We start from the raw sequence: 20,239 nt of genomic DNA, 5'->3' as shown, positions 1-20,239 counted from the left end.
TATTTACCAGTTGGTTCTTTCCCTACTAGCTTAAGCGGTTTTCCTCCGAGCTCTTCGGTTTTTATTTCCATAAAAACTTGTTGAAGTTATAGGTAATATTAAGGGTAGGGAGCTGTTGGCTCGCGTGGCGCGAAGGGCTTGCCACCACCCTCCTACGCATTCTAACACGGCCACCTGAATTAATGGCTTCAAAAGTCGCTTGATGACTTGAGCCTAGAGTGGTGAAAAGGGTATTAGCCTAGCTGATTATTAATGTTTAACGTATCTTTTACGTGAAAAGTATCCATCTTTTTAAATCGATTAACTATTTGGTTAACGTAAACTACATTTTAAATTGATTTTAATTCAATTTAAATTTACAATTAAAAACTAAATTAAAGTTAGTTTACTTTGAATTGACATTTCAAGAGGGCTTACTTTTGTAAATTATAATAAATGCATTGGTGCTTTAAATCAATAATATTTGATCAAACAACCCCGCTTTATACCGAAGACATTATACGCTAGGAACTAGTGCTTCCAACGGCCACCTAATCAGGTTATTCAGATCGTAATTTGTAGATATCTGAGGGTTATCCTCTAGTTGGATCAGGTGAATTTTTTATATTAACGTCACCCAAAAATCTGATTTCCAATTGTATCTGATTGATTATCTCAAGTAACCGATCTGAACAGATCTGTTATAATTCATCTCATCAGATTCAGTTATCTGAACAGTTATTTGAATTTTATGTTTAGTGGGGGTAAAAGGTGGGTTGGCGGAGAGGTGAGCACTTTCTCCTCGCGGTAAGAGGAGCCGGGTTCCCAGCTTGTAGCACGGAGTGAAAACTCGGAACAACTGCTTCCGCGTAGAGTGTGCAAGGTGTCTCCCCACTGGTTAAACGGGTCATTTCCCCGAGTTCTTCGGTTTCCCTTTCCATATAAGTTTATTGAGGTTAATGGTAATAGTGAGTGTACGGAGCTGTTGGCTCGCGTGGCAAGAAGGGCTTGCTACCACCCTCCTACGCGTTGCAACCCAACCACGTTAATTATAAAACTTTAAAAGTCGCTAGATGACTTGGGCCTAAGGTGGTGCCTTGGTTATTTTCGTAGCTGATTATTATTATCTTATTATTTCTTCTGTAAAGAAAATCAAATTAACCATAAATTTTAATTTCGAAGTAATTTAATCGATGGATGTGTAAAATCTGTGTGTCATCTGTCACCCTCTGTAATTGTAGGTGGTTAATTTTGGGTTTAAACTATTTAGTTGGAAATTGGACCCATATCAAATAATCTTAAATAAAATCTGGGCGTAAATGCGTATAATCTAATATCTGATCGATCGTTATTAACTCGGTTCAGATAATCGGCTGGAAGCATGCTTGGAACGTGTATCTATGTAGGCCCTCGCTGATTTTTGTTTTACTAAATCTATCACAAAGGAAAATATCGTTTATAAATAAGTAAATAACCCGAGGGTACTTAATTTCTACATTTTGCGTCGTTAGACGAAGTATTGCAAGTGGTACATTTTGACTTTTTTAGCCGTGAAGCCTTAACGGATACTTCGGTTATGAGATGTATATTATACACTTATGGTATTCTACGTTCAAACGAACGGCTAAATCAATTCAATACTGAATTAAAACAATCTAAAATGTTAGTTCATTCAAAGTAGTTTCGTTAGGATGGTTTGCTTATATTTTTGCGTAAAGCAGGTTACACGACGACGAAATAGTGAGCGTGGACTGCACTGAGTGCACTCTTACCGGCTATTAACCTTTGAGTTAGTTTTGTTCAATCACTTTTGTTCGTCGTCGTCGTGTACCCTGGTTTACCAAGAAAGCTAGTAAGTAAGTACTTTATCCTTCATAATCAGCCAAACACAAACGCATTTTTTGACCACTTTTAAAGATTGACCGATTGTTGTAACCGAGGCTTAAGTTCAAATATTTAAATCTAATAATTTTCGTATACGTCCTTGGGATTGAACAAAACTAAATTATAATATGAAAATAAATTACTTTTATCAGAAGTTAATGAAGTTCATTTACTTAATATTAATATAAATTGACATATTTTTTTAAATAAAAACTTGAGGAGATAAACGGTAATAGTGAGTGTCGGGAGCTGTTGACTCGCGTGGTATAAAGGGCTTGCCACCACCCTCCTACGCATTGTAACCCGGTCAACTGAATTAATGGCTTTAAAAGTCGCCAGCTTGCTTGGACCTAAGGTGGTGCCTTAGGTATTAACCTAGCTTTTCTATACGGGTAGGCCCATAAAAGTTGCAAAATTATTATTATTTATCCGTTAGTAATGGTTTTTACACTCTCAACCCCTCATTTGAGACTTTGAAAATGGCAATGTTAATTACGAAAATGCATTAAATTTTAATGTTAAATAAAATAATATTAACAAGTTAATTTGATTAATTGGAGTCTTTTCAAAAATGTACCCCTGTAACCTCATGGAGAAAAGCTCAGGAGTGGCGCTGTAAAACGATTTTACCGTGATGATCGAGTAGGGGCTGGCAAAGAAAGTGGGTAAACACCGGGTCTTTTTTGGCGCGTGGTATTAGTGGCTTTGACGCCATCACGCGAAACAAAAGACCCAATGTTTACCCCCTTTTCTTGGTCATCCCTCTGGCGTGACGGTAATCCGTTATATTTGTTAGACAAAATTAGGGATGCCTATTTTTCTAATATCGGTATGCGGAAACTTTTCTGGAAATTATTCAGCATTTTATTTTTCCGGAAAATTAACAACTCTAGAATTTTCCACTTACGCTCCACAAATTGTATGCTCGTTGGGAAACAAGGTCTCATTGAACATTAGCGGTGGTGAAAACATTGGAAATTATCCCTTATAATTCAACAGAAATCATAGACTAGCATTGAATGTTTCCAATGAAAATGTATAGAGGCATATTTACAGGGTTGCCACACGTCGGGGAATTTAAAAATGGGCCTAAAAAGTCAGGGAAATGTCAAGGAATTAGATTTTCTCTTGACACGTTTTGAAGGTATTTTTACTCTAGGTCTATGACAAATTTTTTTATTATCATTTATTTCCTTGAAAGTTTTGCTAATATTGTCAACATTGCAATAACCATTTTACTGAAATATAAGTCCATTTAATTTTATTAACTTCTGATAAAAGCGAAATATAAAATAAAAATTTGGCCATAAAAAGTCAGGGAAAATCTCTTAAAATGGTCTGGGAATAATCAGGGACAGGGTTGCCAAAAATCGTTTTTTTTTTTAAATTAAGACATCCAGTATGGTAACCGGTGACCTTAAACCGGTGAAAACCACTAATGAAAAATGATCATATTGACCGATTTCAAAATTACGTTTTTGCTTGTGACAGTACCTTTACATTGTGATGTATAGCAGGCTTATTTACCCGCTTTTATACCCTAACAAGGCGGCGTATTTTCAGGTGCCAAAAGAATTTTAAGATCCCCAATAGTTCTTTTTATAAACTAACGTGACCTTCTTGTTCAAATGTTGCTCTTACGTCACAGTCTCTTACTTTCACAAGCCTACTAGCGCGCGCTACAGTCGCGAGGAATATAGGTTTTTTTAGCGCGCGTGAAAATCGCTCGTGCGCAAAATATACTAATAAAGCTGCGTCTTGTGACGTAAGAGCAACATTTTAACAAGTTGGGCAAGACCACTTTTTATTTTATAAAATCAACTATTGCTTATATCTAGCCCTCATTACTTCGTGAGACGACAAAAAGTGAAGGTTAAGTTTTAGTTTCGTTTTGGAATAAAAAATGCAGAATATTATATTCTGAATTTTTATTTGAAATAAATAGTATTTAAATTTTCAATATTTCTATTCGCGACCGAAAACTATGGATACCCCCTCATTCGGCAGCAGATGGAAGCGGTAACAGGTCGCGCATTAGCAGACGGTACTAACAATCAAAGTTTTAAATCGCGCTGAAATATACAAAAATATATAATATTTTCCTCAGAAGTTACTAGTTTTATTATTAGAATACAACACAGAACGTCATAGAGCCCAGATGTATTTATTTTCGGCTCTAGCAGACGCTACACTCACAAGAAGTGGCGGGAAAACTAAGGCACCGCATCGCCACCTAGAGCTGTTTCGGTCGCGAATTTCATTTCTCAATATTTTTTTAATAAAAAAAAGTGGATTTGACCAGTCTGGCTAATTCTTGCCAACCCTGGTCAGGGAATTTAAATCCGTATATTTTGTGGCAACCCCGACTTATTACGTTAAATATGATTAAGGCTTTAACATCAAATAACGATTCGACGTGTATCTAGGGGTGAAATCCATCTCGCGTAGCTACCGGGGATAGTCAGGGTCATCGTACTTACGCGTGTAGAAGCCCAATAAAGGGCAGCACTCGGCCAGAAAATGATAGAAATAGAGAGTCAACAATGAGAGGAAGCAACGGCGAAGAAATCGCGTTAATTGACATTTCAAAGGAGACTCGAGTGCGGGAAACATCCTCCTTGCCGGCCGAGGGGGGGGGGGGGCTGCCAGCGGATTCGACAGATAGAGAGAGAGAGCTACGGACTACCTGCCAATTTCCTACTTGAAAAGACTTCATCTTTAGGCAGCATCGACGATCGACTCAAATCCAGCCCATTTTATTTTCCTCTGGAAAATATTTGTTCAACCACCCTGCAGCGCCTCCGAGTGTTTTCTTCCACGAACAGCTCAGAATTATATTAGTGTACTTTTTATCCCCCCCCCCCATTCAAGCCCTTCGTATTGAAATGCTGGGTTTTAAGCGGTAGCCAACGCAATACGGCCGGCTATTCTTTATATACAATTTTGAATACTTTTTATTTTGAAAGTATTTTAAATTCGATTCGAAAATTAATGTACGAAACTGAGAAAAATCAAATATTTTAATTTCTTTGAGTTACACAGTTTAAATTATGTATTGATAAAATACACATTTTTTACTTATTTCTTTGGTGAAATACACATTTTTTACTTATTTCTTTGGTGAAATACACATTTTTTACTTATTTCTTTGGTGAAATACACATTTTTTATTTTTTTTCTTTGGGTAACTACACAATTAAATTAATTTCTTTGGGTAACTACACAATTAAATTAATTTTTTTGGGTAACTACACAATTAAATTAATTTCTTTGGGTAACTACACAATTAAATTAATTTCTTTGGGTAACTACACAATTAAATTAATTTATTTGGGTAACTACACAATTAAATTATTTTCTTTTGGGTAACTACACAATTAAATTAATTTCTTTGGGTAACTACACAATTAAATTAATTTCTTTGGGTAACTACACAATTTAAATTATTTATTTTGTTAAATATACTATTTAAATTATTATTATACAAAAACCTGTTATGTCTAATGTAACAGAGATAATTCTAACCCGGCCACCTGTTTAAAGGCGTTTAAAGTCGCTCGATGACTTGGGCGTAAGGTGGTGCCTTGGGTATTAACTTAGCTGATTATTATTATTAATATACAATTAATCTTGTATTTCTTCTCTTTAAAATACCAATAATTCTAACATACTTTAAATTTACTATCAAACTCAAACGCACGTATCATAAATGACAAATTAATTTACTCAATAATTATTATTATTTGAAATATTTTAAAATTCCTTAAATGAGAAAAATTATAACGTAATTATTAGTATTGTTTATAAAATTACTAAAAAAGATACGAATTATTGCGTAAGTTTAAAATACTTTTTTTATTACATAATTAAGATATCCATATAATAAAATTGGTCGACTAGTTTCGGCATTGTTAGTGCCATTGTCAAGTAATTTTATAATCTGTTAGCGCCAGAATAGAACAAGTAAAACTGTTTTAAATTATTATTATTATTATTATCTGAACTCTTGAAATAAATATTTAAATAAAATGTCCCGGGAATAATAAATCTATTTAAAATAGTTTCTAATAAGAAATCAAAGAACGAGGAGCGCAGGCTGGCAAAAATGTCGCCGATTACCCCTTAAATACAAATTTGATTAGTCTAGAGGGCTTACCTAACTTAATCCAATTTTAAGGAAGGGCTCGGGCTTGAAATAAACTATTTGACGCTTCTAAGGCGACCGGGCCCGGCCGAGACGCGAAAAGATGCGGGAGGGGGGCGGGGGATAAAGGGTCCGTACCCCCCTCTCTCATCTCTCAGCACTCTCGTACATATTTTAGAATAATATTAAGTTAGCCCAAGACGAGTTTCATAAGCCAATGGAGCTTAACGCCCGCAGCGCCCCGCCGACGACAGTTCCGTGTAAATATAATTCTCTACTTGTCAAGAAGCATTTCGGGCGCCCTTTCGTGACGCTCGGGAACTCCGAACGGCGGCGCTGCAGTCGGTAGCCCCTGAAACGTCCCCCACTTCCACCCCCCCCCTCTCTGGGAGCTTTCCCTAATAGGGTGGTAATTTAATTATGTACGCGCTCTCTAAGTTATGACTCGCGGTGCAGTCTACTATAAAGGGGCTGCTCCTTCCCCCCCATTTTCAACCTCTCTCCCCCCTCCGTAGATTCGTCTATATATATTCATAGTAGAGTAGATCGAACGGAGACTACCGTGTCTGTTGTCAGTGTGTCGGAAAGGGGGAAACGGGGGTTTTAGTTAGTGGCGCGTCGGTTATTGATGGTACGGTCGTATTCACTGACAGCTGGGGTTCGGAATGGTGATATATCTTCCTCAAGTCATCCCCGGCCTACTCCGCTCCGAAGTCTGCGGTTTGCGCCCGCATATACTCCATTATATATATATATATATATATATATATATATATATACATATAGCATATAGGATCCTTGATTGTAGATTATCTATACATCTTTTGGAAGGACGGTTACGGCTTCTACATTCGCTATCTACATGTATACCTCTCTCTTTCTAGCTCGGCTCTTTGAACGGTTTTCTTTACGCGCGCTTAAAGGATTAATGTATTGGCGCGTTATTTCCGACTGTCCTCAACCAATGTCTTTATGGAGTATCTTTTTTTCGGAAGAAATACTCAAATATTTATTTTTCCTTCGAAAGGATAAATTTCAGTCCATTTTAAAATAGAAGGCAAAAGGAATATTTATGCGCCACTTAACTTTATATGTTAATTTTCTATATGTACTGGTATTTCTGGAAAGTCGTTATCAATAATTTACTTTTACTTCCGGAAAATGACTAAAGTCGAGACGATTAAGGGGCACCGTGGTCGAGTTTTTCCTCGGCGCGAGAGGGGTAGACACAACGTCACCGGCGTGTGTTTCAAACGCGTCAGATTTTGAGAGCCAATTAAATACAGGGCATATTTGATTGACTTGTAAGGGGAGGAGCATACTGGTAGATGGTGAGTGGATTAATTAGAACAAGATGTGCAAGAACGTTTAAGTACACACAATCCCCCCGATGTATTAAATATATTTTAAACATTAAATTTAAATTTGAACAAATTCTTTAATCATCTTGTAACTAAATAAACCCAAGGGTATTTGATCTAAAATTAATTTTTCGGGTTACCGGGTTTGGAAATAAGGTAGCGAAACGCGAACACGTGAATTTAAATTAATTTTTAGACAAACCGAATTATTCGAGTTACCTAGTTTTGGAAATAAGGTAGCGAAACGTGAACGATTTAGATGGCGCCTGTATCAATTGACACGAAATTAAAATATCACAATAATGCGTACGCGGGCTATGAGGTCCAGAAATCTCATTTAAAATTAAAATCTCTTAATGCAACCGAAAACGTAGTTCACAAATAATCAGTACTAACTAAAAATATAATTTTCATACCAAGTCGCTCTTAATTAAAAAAAAAGTATAGATTTCAAGTGAGTGTAGCGAGCTGTTGGTTCGCGTGTCATGAAGGGCTTGCCACCACCCTCCTACACAATTTAACCCGGCCACCTGAATTAAAGCATGGAAAACTTTGATCACGCGCTGTTCGCGCTACAGCGGCCAACACATTCGTCGAAATTCCGCGAGCAAGGATTTTCCCCCTGTAAACTGTACTATAACGTGTAGGAGGTCAGCGCCACGCTCGGTTGTTATATTGGCTTCAATGTAAAAGCTATTCTAAAAATAATAATCCGCTAGGGGCGCTGACGTCATACACATCTTTTGCTCATAGGTTAACACAGAAACGTCAACGAATGAGATGGCCGCTGTAGCGCGAGAGATCAAAGTTGGCCGTGATTAAAGACATTTAAATTCGCTAGATGACTGATGGGGCCTACGGTGGTGCCTTGAGTATTAGACTAGCTGATTATTTTTATTATTATTTCGTGGTAAATAGGCCTTTCAATAAATGCCACTCTCTTTTTCTTTCCTCCATACGCGCGAGTCACTGAATAAAATAGTCACGTGTTTAAATTAGTTTTATTTGTAAGGCTTAAGTTGATAGAGCGCGCGCATTTTCTTTCTTTGATGAGGCGCTCGCGAAATTGAACGAGCCCTTCTGTATTGAAATATTAAGCAGCGCGCGCTTTAAAATAAAACGCTTTTACAAGCATGTCCTGGCTCGCTTCATTACTACTTCTAGGCAAATCGCTGAACAGGTTTTATTTAAGCGTCTATTAGTAACGTGGTAGTGAAGTTAAAGGATTGATTAATTATAATCGTGACACTACGTAATACCAGAACTTACAAGGAGAGTACCCGAGGTGTTTATTGCCGATTTTGTTCAAAGTCGGGCGTAATGTAGACCTATATGAAATATGAAATTTCCCAAAAGGAGACGTTGCACTACCCATTCGATTTGCTATGGCAACCAAAAATGTTTTTGATCACTTAAAACAATAAAATCTCAATTTAAAAAATCATGGGATTTTCTCGGTTTCACAGGGTCCTAGCTACGAAAATTTGAAAAATTTTGAAAATCACGAAATGTGTAATTTTGACCACATTTAGGTAAATTTCATCAAGTTTGGGTAAATTGAAACATTTTTAGAGTAAATTTGTAACAAATTTTGGGTAAAATAAGGAAAAAATATTATTTTGGTTGTAAGTGGTCAAAAACATTTTCGGTCGCCATGGCAAATCGAATGGGTAGTGCAACGTCTCCTTTTGGGAAATTTCATATCTCATATAGGTCTACATTACGGCCGACTTTGAACTAAATCGGCAATAAACACCTCGGGTACTCTCCTTGTTAGTGCTTAGTTTATTTTTTATTTTGGCTGATAACACCAAGATTTCAACAGCAATAAATTCGTATTAATTTTTTTTTAATTTAGCCTAAAATATAATAAACCATTTTTCAAAATGACCTATTTTTTAAATTTGAACCACGTTACGACAGAGTATTTGAGGTTAAAGTTCACAACAAGTTAGTTTATGGGAACCCACGACTATAGCTAAAACCAAAAGTTTGCGACGGCAAAAATATCTGTCTCCTTTAAGCCAATAGTAAAATTATTTCAACTACGCATCGCGTTTTGACACGCACTGGTATTTGAAATAGTTATTTTTATAAAGTAACGTGGCCTTCTGGTTTAAATGCGGCTCTGACGTCACAGTCTCTCACTTTTACAAGGCTACCAGCGCACTATACACTCGCCAGATGAATATAGGTTTTTCAAGCGCGCGTGCAAATCGCTCGTGCGAGGAATACACTAATAAAGCTGGGTCTTGTGACGTAAGAGCAGGATTTTAACAAGTTGGGCGAGACCTCTTTTTATTTTATAAAATCGACTATTGTACCGCAGCGCTATATCAAAGAATTCAAATGAAATAATATTAATAGGGAAAAATAAAACATGGCGTCTAGAAACACCTGACTGCGGTAAGATAAAACGTTTTCCATCTGGTTTACGCTGTACTTTTACGATATTTGTTTTACAAATGCCATTTATAAATCAGAAAATATTACTACGTAGTGTAATTTTAATATTTTGCATTGCTAGGTGGAGAAAAACACCAGACCTAAATTTGTTGTGGTTTATACTTCTAGAACCTCCCTGGGGTACGTCGGGGTTTCTTATAGCTTATAGGGGGGAACCAAATTATCTCTATTCGCTTAATAAAGTAATTGTCATTGAACATTTTACTATATAATTATATTACATTACATTATTATACCATTATTATTACATTATTATTACATTATTATACCATTATTATTACATTATTATACCATTATTATTACATTATTATTACATTATTATACCATTATTATTACATTATTATACCATTATTATTATATTATTACATTATTAATACATTAGTACATTATTAATACAAAAGTACATTATTATTACAAAAGTACATTATTATTACATTATTATTCATTATTATTACATTATTATTATATTATTATTACATTATTTATACATTATTACATTATTTATACATTAGTACATTATTATTACAAAAGTACATTATTATTACATTAGTACATTATTATTACATTATTAAAAAAATGTATCCTTTCAATCTCCTCTCTCTGAAATGCATACTTTGTGAAACTCCTCTCACGCTCCTCTCCTTTTGAAGTTTTGCGCATCTCACCTCCTCTCAGATTCTCAAACTGTTCTCACAGGGGTAGAACAACGACCATCACTGGCCGGTGGCCTCATTAGATTTACTGTCTTTAACTTCTTTATAGCCTTCTAACGTCAGCATATTATGTTATTGTACGTTTGGTACAAGAAGGTCATGTTTTTATATTTTCTTAGTTTTGGTTTCCTTACATCTAAGCTCAAACTCACCTCCTCACACCCGCAAACTAACTTTTTAGCTGATCTCCTCTCATCACATTTCACTAAATAAATTAACCTCGCTCACACTCCAAATACATTCTTTAAAAAATCTTATTTCCACTCACTCTCCTCTCACTTAAATTCGTAGCTTGGAAACTCATCTCACGCTCCTCTCCATTGGAAGCTTAGAGCATCTCACCTCCTCTCAATTGGTGAGAGGAGAGCGCCCATCAATGCTTCCGGTTATATTAAATATGCGAATTATTTTTAAAAAAGTGTTCTGCAGTATTACATTTTAGGATGTAATTGAAGGGGTGTACAAAAGGAATGTTGATATGGCCAACTTTGTAATTTCACCAAACACCAATTCACTTGGCGAATTGTTTTTAAAAAAGGATTTTTATTAAAAGTTCGACAAAATATTCATTTTGACAACTGAACAAAATTATTAAGAGAGGGAATTTTTGTAAACTGCCCCGAATTAACTGCTTACTTCCCTGACGACAATGTCTTGATCCAATGCCATATTCCGTTTGAATCCAATTTAGTTTGTATCAAATTATTTTATAATGGCATTAGTATTACATCACCCTATTTTGATCAAATATGACACATTTTGGTGGTCTTGCCCAACTTGTTAAAATCCTGCTCTTACGTCACAAAACCCAGCTTTATTAGTGTATTCTTCGCACGAGCGATTTGCACGCGCGCTAGAAAAACCTATATTCCTCTGGCGACTGTAGCGCGCGCTCGTATAGCTTGTAAAAGTAAGAGGCTGTGACTTAAGAGCCGCATTAAACCAGAAGGCCACGTTACTTTATGAAAAGAACTATTCCCATCAAAATCGGGTTTGGAACTGCCCAATTTTGGGTATAAACTTGACCCACCATTTTCGTAAGACCTATAGACAACTAAGATTTACTTTCAAAACGCGGTATTAAACGTCTGAAAATGAAATATGTTTCAAATCAAAAATCCCACGTTTGACTTGTGACGTCATAAAATTATAAAATAGCGTACGTGTATCCGTTTGTAAAGTACGTATTAGTCTCGGCGTAGGTGATCTGGCGAGTGAGAAATATTTCATTCGACCTTCCCAGTTGCTTAGAATGAAGCCAGCCTGCCATTCATTGTACGGGCTCTTATGGATCGTCGATTCGCCCCCCCCCTCCGCCTTCGAGGTAACCCCCCCCCCGCGTTCCTGCAGTTTACGATGAGACTGCGCATTAGTTGGCTTAATAAGCCGCTTCTAATAACTAATAACTAGATGGAGCTTCGACATACCAGCCTTCAACGTTTATGGATTAGCCGCTCCCTCCTCCGCGCGCGCAATGGACTGGGCCGCGCTCGGAATGAACTTTGGAGGCCCAGCCGCCATCCCCCGCTCGTAGGTGAAGCCGCATTCCAGGGGCCGCCCAGAGATATGAAGGATGGAAATTGGGATGCTGGTTAGAAGACACGCTGGCCTGACACTACCGCCGCGGGCCGCGAGTCGGGACGTTCGTAAGACGCGCGCTGCCAGGTGAGGCGCCACCAGTGGCTATTATTAGGTGGCGTGTAGCTCGTGTCACATTCCGGGCCACTTTTCAGCGTCGAACAATGCGCCGAAATTTATTGCCTCCATCTAATAACCTTCAGCCATTTAATATATTTGGCGCGCTCGGCGACATATTTTGGGACGCGCGTCGGCTGAGGATAGCCTCCCTATATTTAGCCTCTTCATTATTTACCATCAGCGGCGAATTCTTTTTCCAAAATTAAAGATATTAAGCCGCCTACATTGAAACCTCTAGTGTCCACGTCTAAGAGTAGGTTCATTTCGCTACAGAAATAATTAAAATTGTGATTATTTCGTTTGTCATCATGATTCAGTTAAGGACAGGGGGTCAGGGAATATAAACATTGGCCTAAAATGTCTGTGAAAAGTCAGGGAATCTTAAAATAGGCCTAAATAGTCGGAGGAAAGTAGGGGAATCTTAAAAAACTAATAAATAGTCGTGAATCTTACGAAACGCCTAAATTGTCGGGCAAAATCAAGGAATATAAAAGTATTCCTAAAAAGTCGGGGAATCTTAAGAAACGCCTAAATAGTCGGGGAAAAATCAAGGAATATAAAAGTATGCCGAAAGAGTCGGGGAAATCTTAAAAAAAACCCCCTAAATAGTCGGGGTAAAATCAAGGAATATTAAAGTATGCCTAAAAAGTCGGGAAATCGTAGGAAACGCCTAAAAAATCGGGGGAAAATCAAGGACTATAAAAGTATGCCGAAAGAGTCGGGGGAAAATCAAGGACTATAAAAGTATGCCTAAAAGTCGGGGAATCTTAAGAAACGCCTAAATAGTCGGGGGAAAATGAAGGAATATAAAAGTAAGCCTAAAAAGTCTGGGAATCTTAAGAAACGCCTAAATAGTCGGGGGAAAATGAAGGAATATAAAAGTAAGCCTAAAAAGTCTGGGAATCTTAAGAAACGCCTAAATAGTCGGGGGAAAATGAAGGAATATAAAAGTAAGCCTAAAAAGTCTGGGAATCTTAAGAAACGCCCAAATAGTCGGGGGAAAATGAAGGAATATAAAAGTAATCCTAAAAAGTCTGGGAATCTTAAGAAACGCCTAAATAGTCGGGGGAAAATGAAGGAATATAAAAGTAAGCCTAAAAAGTCTGGGAATCTTAAGAAACGCCTAAATAGTCGGGGGAAAATGAAGGAATATAAAAGTAAGCCTAAAAAGTCTGGGAATCTTAAGAAACGCCTAAATAGTCGGGGGAAAATGAAGGAATATAAAAGTAAGCCTAAAAAGTCTGGGAATCTTAAGAAACGCCTAAATAGTCGGGGGAAAATGAAGGAATATAAAAGTAAGCCTAAAAAGTCTGGGAATCTTAAGAAACGCCCAAATAGTCGGGGGAAAATGAAGGAATATAAAAGTAAGCCTAAAAAGTCTGGGAATCTTAAGAAACGCCTAAATAGTCGGGGGAAAATGAAGGAATATAAAAGTAAGCCTAAAAAGTCTGGGAATCTTAAGAAACGCCTAAATAGTCGGGGGAAAATGAAGGAATATAAAAGTAAGCCTAAAAAGTCTGGGAATCTTAAGAAACGCCTAAATAGTCGGGGGAAAATGAAGGAATATAAAAGTAAGCCTAAAAAGTCTGGGAATCTTAAGAAACGCCTAAATAGTCGGGGGGAAATCAGGGGATATAAAAGTAAGCCTAAAAAGTCTGGGAATCTTAAGAAACGCCTAAATAGTCGGGGGAAAATGAAGGAATATAAAAGTAAGCCTAAAAAGTCTGGGAATCTTAAGAAACGCCTAAATAGTCGGGGGAAAATGAAGGAATATAAAAGTAAGCCTAAAAAGTCTGGGAATCTTAAGAAACGCCTAAATAGTCGGGGGAAAATGAAGGAATATAAAAGTAAGCCTAAAAAGTCTGGGAATCTTAAGAAACGCCTAAATAGTCGGGGGAAAATGAAGGAATATAAAAGTAAGCCTAAAAAGTCTGGGAATCTTAAGAAACGCCTAAATAGTCGGGGGAAAATGAAGGAATATAAAAGTAAGCCTAAAAAGTCTGGGAATCTTAAGAAACGCCTAAATAGTCGGGGGGAAATCAGGGAATATAAAAGTATACCTAAAAAGTCGGGTAATTTAAAAATATTCCAAAATAGTCAGGCAAAAGTTATGGAGTACAAAAATAGGTCTAAATAGTTAGGAGAAAAGTCTGGAAATCTTAAAAAAGACCTAAAAAGTCAGGAAATATAAAAATAAACCCAGCTGAAATTTTGGCTATGGTACAACCTGTGAAATTGCCCCAACCCCTCTGACAAATGTATGGTTTCAATTGAGAATGAAATTTGCAGTTTCTAGTTAACAGGTTTGCGAAAATCGACATTCTTTGCGCAATCAACGACGAACATTTACAAAAATGTTTTTTAGGTAAATATACATGGAGTTTGTAAAATATAATATAATTTCGTGAAGTTCCGAATTAAAACCTTGCTACGCCCATGATATAAGCTTATCATTTGGGTTTACATAGAGCCCCTTAAGCCACAATAAAACCAACGCTTGAAACCAGTTTTTCTAAATTTCATTGGTATAAAACTGGCAATCAATTAGATTTAAGCTGGGATTTAAGTTCTGGTTTGACGAGGGCTCTAGAGAAATTCAATTAGTTGTTTTTAATTTAAAAATGCCACAGCTTGGTCTAGCGAATGTAACCGAGCATCAAAATGGCTTCCGGCGTTGACCACTAATTGTGTTTTATAAGCATTCCATAATAATAAAATTGCTATTGACTATTAATTCCGAAAGAATTTTAAAGCTGGCGTTATGAAATATGTAAAATTTATAATTATCTCTTACGAAAAAAAGTTAGCCCCAATCCTCTATGTTGATTTCTAGGATATTCTACAAGATATTTTATATTGCCTCTATAGAGAAAACTGAGAATACCCTTTAGAATTTTACAAAATTCTACGTATTATAACTCAAAATTCGTTCTTTAAAAAAGATCTATAGATAAGGCAGCCTAGAAATATCTATAGAGCTTTTTCATAAGGGAGTTCTTCTTATTGAACGCGCTACAGTTTTGATGATAATGAAAGAGTGAGGAGCCGGTTCAATTTACAGGGGCCCCTGCGGTGGAGGGGCCCGAGTTTCACTCCATAAACGCAGTAATAACGTCTTTCAGGGGACCCGTAATTATTTTACTTTTACTGGGCTAGGGCCCGCTCTCGGCGGCCTTGGGTGAACTTCGAACAAAGTCATTAGGCCTAATACGCTTTGAGCGCGTACTGGGAATTTCTAAATGTAGATAGTTTAGTATATTTCTCGCTAGAGGCGTTAACTTTCATTCTCCACACGTAGCTAATAGTAATTATTTTACTAAATGATACACTTATAGATTATGATAATAGAAAATACTTACTAAATATGTCAATATTGGTAATTACTAATTACTGGTAAATTAAAGAAATATGTTGGCTTATCCCTGAACACGAATGTAGTGCGTGTACAACACTTTTACAGGCGCTAGTAGGTCGAAAATAGATTAAATAGATTGTGTCAGTGGCAATTTCTAGGCTAGGTAGTACATCCCCTAACCCCGAAATTTGGAAATGGGCTAAAAATTCCAACTAATATACCCAAAACAAACAGGCAAAACCTTTGTACGTTAACTGCCAAATAAAAGAGGGCGGAGATAGTCCCAAACTAATAAAATTAGGTAGTCCACTTACTAAGCCTACCTACCCAAAAAAAAACATGTCGGCAGTACTGCAAATATTTCCAAGAATATAATTTAACGGACAATTAATTGATCCAATCGAAATAGCTTTTAAAAATGGATAACTAGAATAGCTAAAATAAGAAATTGGCCAAATAATTGCTCGATAAGTTAATTCCACGATTTCCATCCACGCTAAAATACCGGTACACGTATTGTACGTAGCTTCTAAAAACGACCACCAGAGGGGGAGAGTAAGAGACGGCGATGAATATATAAGATTTCTCCGATCATGCGGTGAATCTCCCCGCGAACGATAATCCGTTCTAAATCCGCTTAATCCGCCTCTACAATTTCATTCTCCGCCCGTTCCGCCGTCGCCACACGCAATAAGGAAGCCGGGGGGACAAAATCAGGTTTTTCCGCCATTTTCCAAATCGGAAGCGCGCAGGAAGCGAGACGTCTGTTGTAGGAAGTTATTGGAGAGGAGAAACCAATTGAAACGGGTTGGGACGCGCCCGATACAAGGGGGGGGGGATACTCTCGAGAGAGGGGGATTTCGGCGAAAAGCAACATGGCGATTACGAGGCAATCAGGGAACTGGGCCTGTCGGTCTTCATTTTTGTACATGGGCGACGTATAAGCGCTTATCGGATTAGCGTGGTCAACTAAATCCGCTCAGAGAGGCGCCACCGCTGCCGCCCTCATCTGACCAGAAAAGAACGGAGTAGCCCCCGCCCAGGCGCGCCGATCGGCTTAGCGTTCCTATCTTCGGAAGATTGTCACCCGTAAGCGCTTTATTAGGGGCGAACTACCGATTGAATGCTAATAGATTAATCAGAATTGATTTCTGTTTCAATGGGTCGCGCATACGGCGCACCGTATGCGACAGCCATTGCTCTCGGGGCTTTGGAGGTCCCTGCACTCGCGGCTATATCAGTCTTAAGACACCTTTCAAAGATTGAAAAAATATATCGAATTTAATCATGATTAAATAGTTTGAGATGATTAAATAATGATTGAAATGGTTAGTTACTAATTGAAATGGTTAGTTACTAATTGAAATGATTAAATAGTTTGAGATGGTTAAAATGAAGAAATAATGTTTGAAATTGATATAATTAAATGATGATTGATATAATTAAATGATGATTGATATAATTAAATGATGATTGATATAATTAAATGATGATTGATATGATTAAATGATGATTGATATGATTAAATGATGATTGATATGAGTAAATGATGATTGATATAATTAAATGATGATTGATATGAGTAAATGATGATTGATATAATTAAATGATGATTGATATGATTAAATGATGATTGATATGATTAAATGATGATTGATATGATTAAATGATAATTGATATGATTAAATGATGATTGATATGATTAAATGATGATTGATATGATTTAATGATGATTGATATGATTAAATGATGATTGATATAATTAAATGATGATTGATATTATTAAATGATGATTGATATAATTAAATGATGATTGATATGATTAAATGATGATTGATATGATTTAATGATAATTGATATGATTAAATGATGATTGATATGATTTAATGATGATTGATATGATTAAATGATGATTGATATAATTAAATGATGATTGATATTATTAAATGATGATTGATATAATTAAATGATGATTGATATAATTAAATGATGATTGATATAATTAAATGATGATTGATATGATTAAATGATGATTGATATGATTTAATGATAATTGATATGATTAAATGATGATTGATATGATTTAATGATGATTGATATGATTAAATGATGATTGATATAATTAAATGATGATTGATATTATTAAATGATGATTGATATAATTAAATGATGATTGATATAATTAAATGATGATTGATATAATTAAATGATGATTGATATGATTAAATGATGATTGATATGATTTAATGATAATTGATATGATTAAATGATGATTGATATGATTAAATGATGATTGATATGATTTAATGATGATTGATATGATTAAATGATGATTGATATAATTAAATGATGATTGATATTATTAAATGATGATTGATATAATTAAATGATGATTGATATGATTAAATGATGATTGATATGATTTAATGATAATTGATATGATTAAATGATGATTGATATGATTTAATGATGATTGATATGATTAAATGATGATTGATATAATTAAATGATGATTGATATTATTAAATGATGATTGATATAATTAAATGATGATTGATATGATTAAATGATGATTGATATGATTTAATGATGATTGATATGATTAAATTATGATTGATATGATTAAATTATTAACAGTTGGTAACTGGGATTCAATTCGAAATCGCAGAACATACGAAACATTCTTCAGACGCCCGATGACTTTATCTTCTGGGTACTCGCGTTTGAGGAGTAGTAGAAAGTGTAACCAAATGTCCCGCCCTTGTCGTCTAATTCAGTGTCTTCTAAAAACGAGTAAGACATGACCTATTTTTAAAATGTGCGTTTTCATTTTTGTGTCCATAGGCATGGTGCAAGGAGACTACGGCTCCAAAAGTGGCTTGGGAGTGGCCGGCGGAATGAACGACTTGGGTCCTGGTGCTGGCAACCTCGGAGGACATTGCAAGAAGAAGAAGAAGAAACGGAGGCATAGGTTTTTTACTTTTAACACCTATTAGTCCCTTAACGTTATTCGCACTTTAACACGCACTCTCTTCAATATGTCTTATAACCAATTTTCATACAAATTTGGCCTATTTTTGGCGAAGGCATACTATGGACTCGCGGATCCCTCAATTAGATTACAACGGTACACTGCATCTTAACCGCTGTTGTAAATTAGGAAGATATAATAATATACACTAGATGGTAACGAGTGGTCAATTATTTTAAATCACCATCGGATTCTTGATATTTCAACCATTTTACCGGTCAAAATTTCAAGTTATTTCCGGTTAATTGAAATTATGAAATCATTTACTTAAAAGAAATCCAATAATTTCCACGTCCGCCCGTAAAACGTTCGGTATAGCCGGGGCCGTAGTTGGGGCAGCGAGGGGGTAGCACCGGCTGCCAGAAAGAAAAATAAGATTGTTATTAAGTCTTCCCGCGAAACATTTCAGAAAACTATTCATACCATGAAATTGCCATTTTATTATGATTTTACTTTGAGGCGAGCGTGAGGGGCTAGGATCAACGCTAAAAATGCTCATATAAAGTAAAAAATTGTCAAGCAGAATATCTAGTACATTTGGCGGAAAGATCCTAGCACGAATTTCCCGTAAATTGGCGGCGAGAACTTCTAAATTGGCCTGTTTAGTGTTTACGGTTCAATTTCTAACAATTGTAAGTGTACCCGCGCGCGTTATATAATTTTCGAAAATAACGTTTATATTTCAAAGTGATAATTAATTAAGTAACATAGATTAGAATTTAAAACACAGTTGTTATCATTTATTTTAGTACTAAGTGAGGCATACCTAAAGAAATTCCGTTTGGCGAGTAAGGCTAGGCGCCCACTGGCTCTCCGTTTCGTATCCGTCCTGCCTTCCACAAGGCATTGTCTCCGTTACGAAGCAAAGGCTTGTTAAAGGTAGGACGGAGACGTTACGAAGAGCAGTGAGCGCCTGGCTTTAATCACAGAAAATAAATACCAAATTAATATTACTCCCGCTGTAACTGGGTACATAGTCATAGTTTTTACAACATGGCGGCGCTTACTTTTTGACGCAATTAGGTAAAAAGAAATGAGCGGACGATTGTCACTATCCTGTCAAACCTAGCGTAGCTCCCCCTCTCTTCTAACGCGCGAAACAGTCGCAAAAAAATCTATTGACTCCGCTCCGTAATAAGAAATATACACAGACTCTCCGTGATAATGAAAAATGTTCCCCCTCCGCCTTTTTATAATATAATTGAAAGTGACAGGACGGCCGTCCGCCTCACAAAGGCCAGCAGGGATTGAGAGAGACCGAATAATTTTAATCATTCTCCGTATTATAGGCTTATCCCGTCGACTTTTTCCATCCCAATCTTCACGGACAGGTTAAACAAAAATAATGGCGCGCGACCAAGATGAAGACGGTTTTTTCCCCCGACGAATTTTAGTAATTAGATGACAATTGAAAAGGGGGGAGGTTAACTTTATTCACCCCCTTAAATGGGTGACTGGGGGGGGGGGTGAAGACACTCAACGTTGTCTCCCCCCCCCGAAACGTTTTTCTGTCCTCGGATAAGTGAAAAATTGATTTTTTTCTCTTATCTCGTCTTTATTATTTTTATCGCTTGGATGATTCGTATAAAAGTATTTGGAAATGTTTGC

The 20,239-nt window shown here is 36.4% G+C and overlaps 1 protein-coding gene across 1 annotated transcript in view; it reads left to right on the top strand.

Moving 5' to 3' along the window:
* Window positions 1-20,239, top strand: part of LOC149948919 (uncharacterized) — an 84,277-nt gene that overhangs the window by 16,835 nt on the left and 47,203 nt on the right. The window contains exon 3 of the mRNA XM_090171187.1: window positions 18,445-18,571. Within this exon, the coding sequence (XP_090027313.1) occupies window positions 18,445-18,571 (127 nt within the window). The remainder of the gene's footprint in view (window positions 1-18,444; window positions 18,572-20,239) is intronic.

The sequence above is a fragment of the Leiobunum rupestre genome, chromosome 4 (assembly GCF_980474605.1).
Source record: "Leiobunum rupestre chromosome 4, qqLeiRupe1.1.hap1, whole genome shotgun sequence".
Taxonomy (NCBI): domain Eukaryota; kingdom Metazoa; phylum Arthropoda; class Arachnida; order Opiliones; family Sclerosomatidae; genus Leiobunum; species Leiobunum rupestre.
This window is presented reverse-complemented; position numbering and strand designations above follow the sequence as displayed.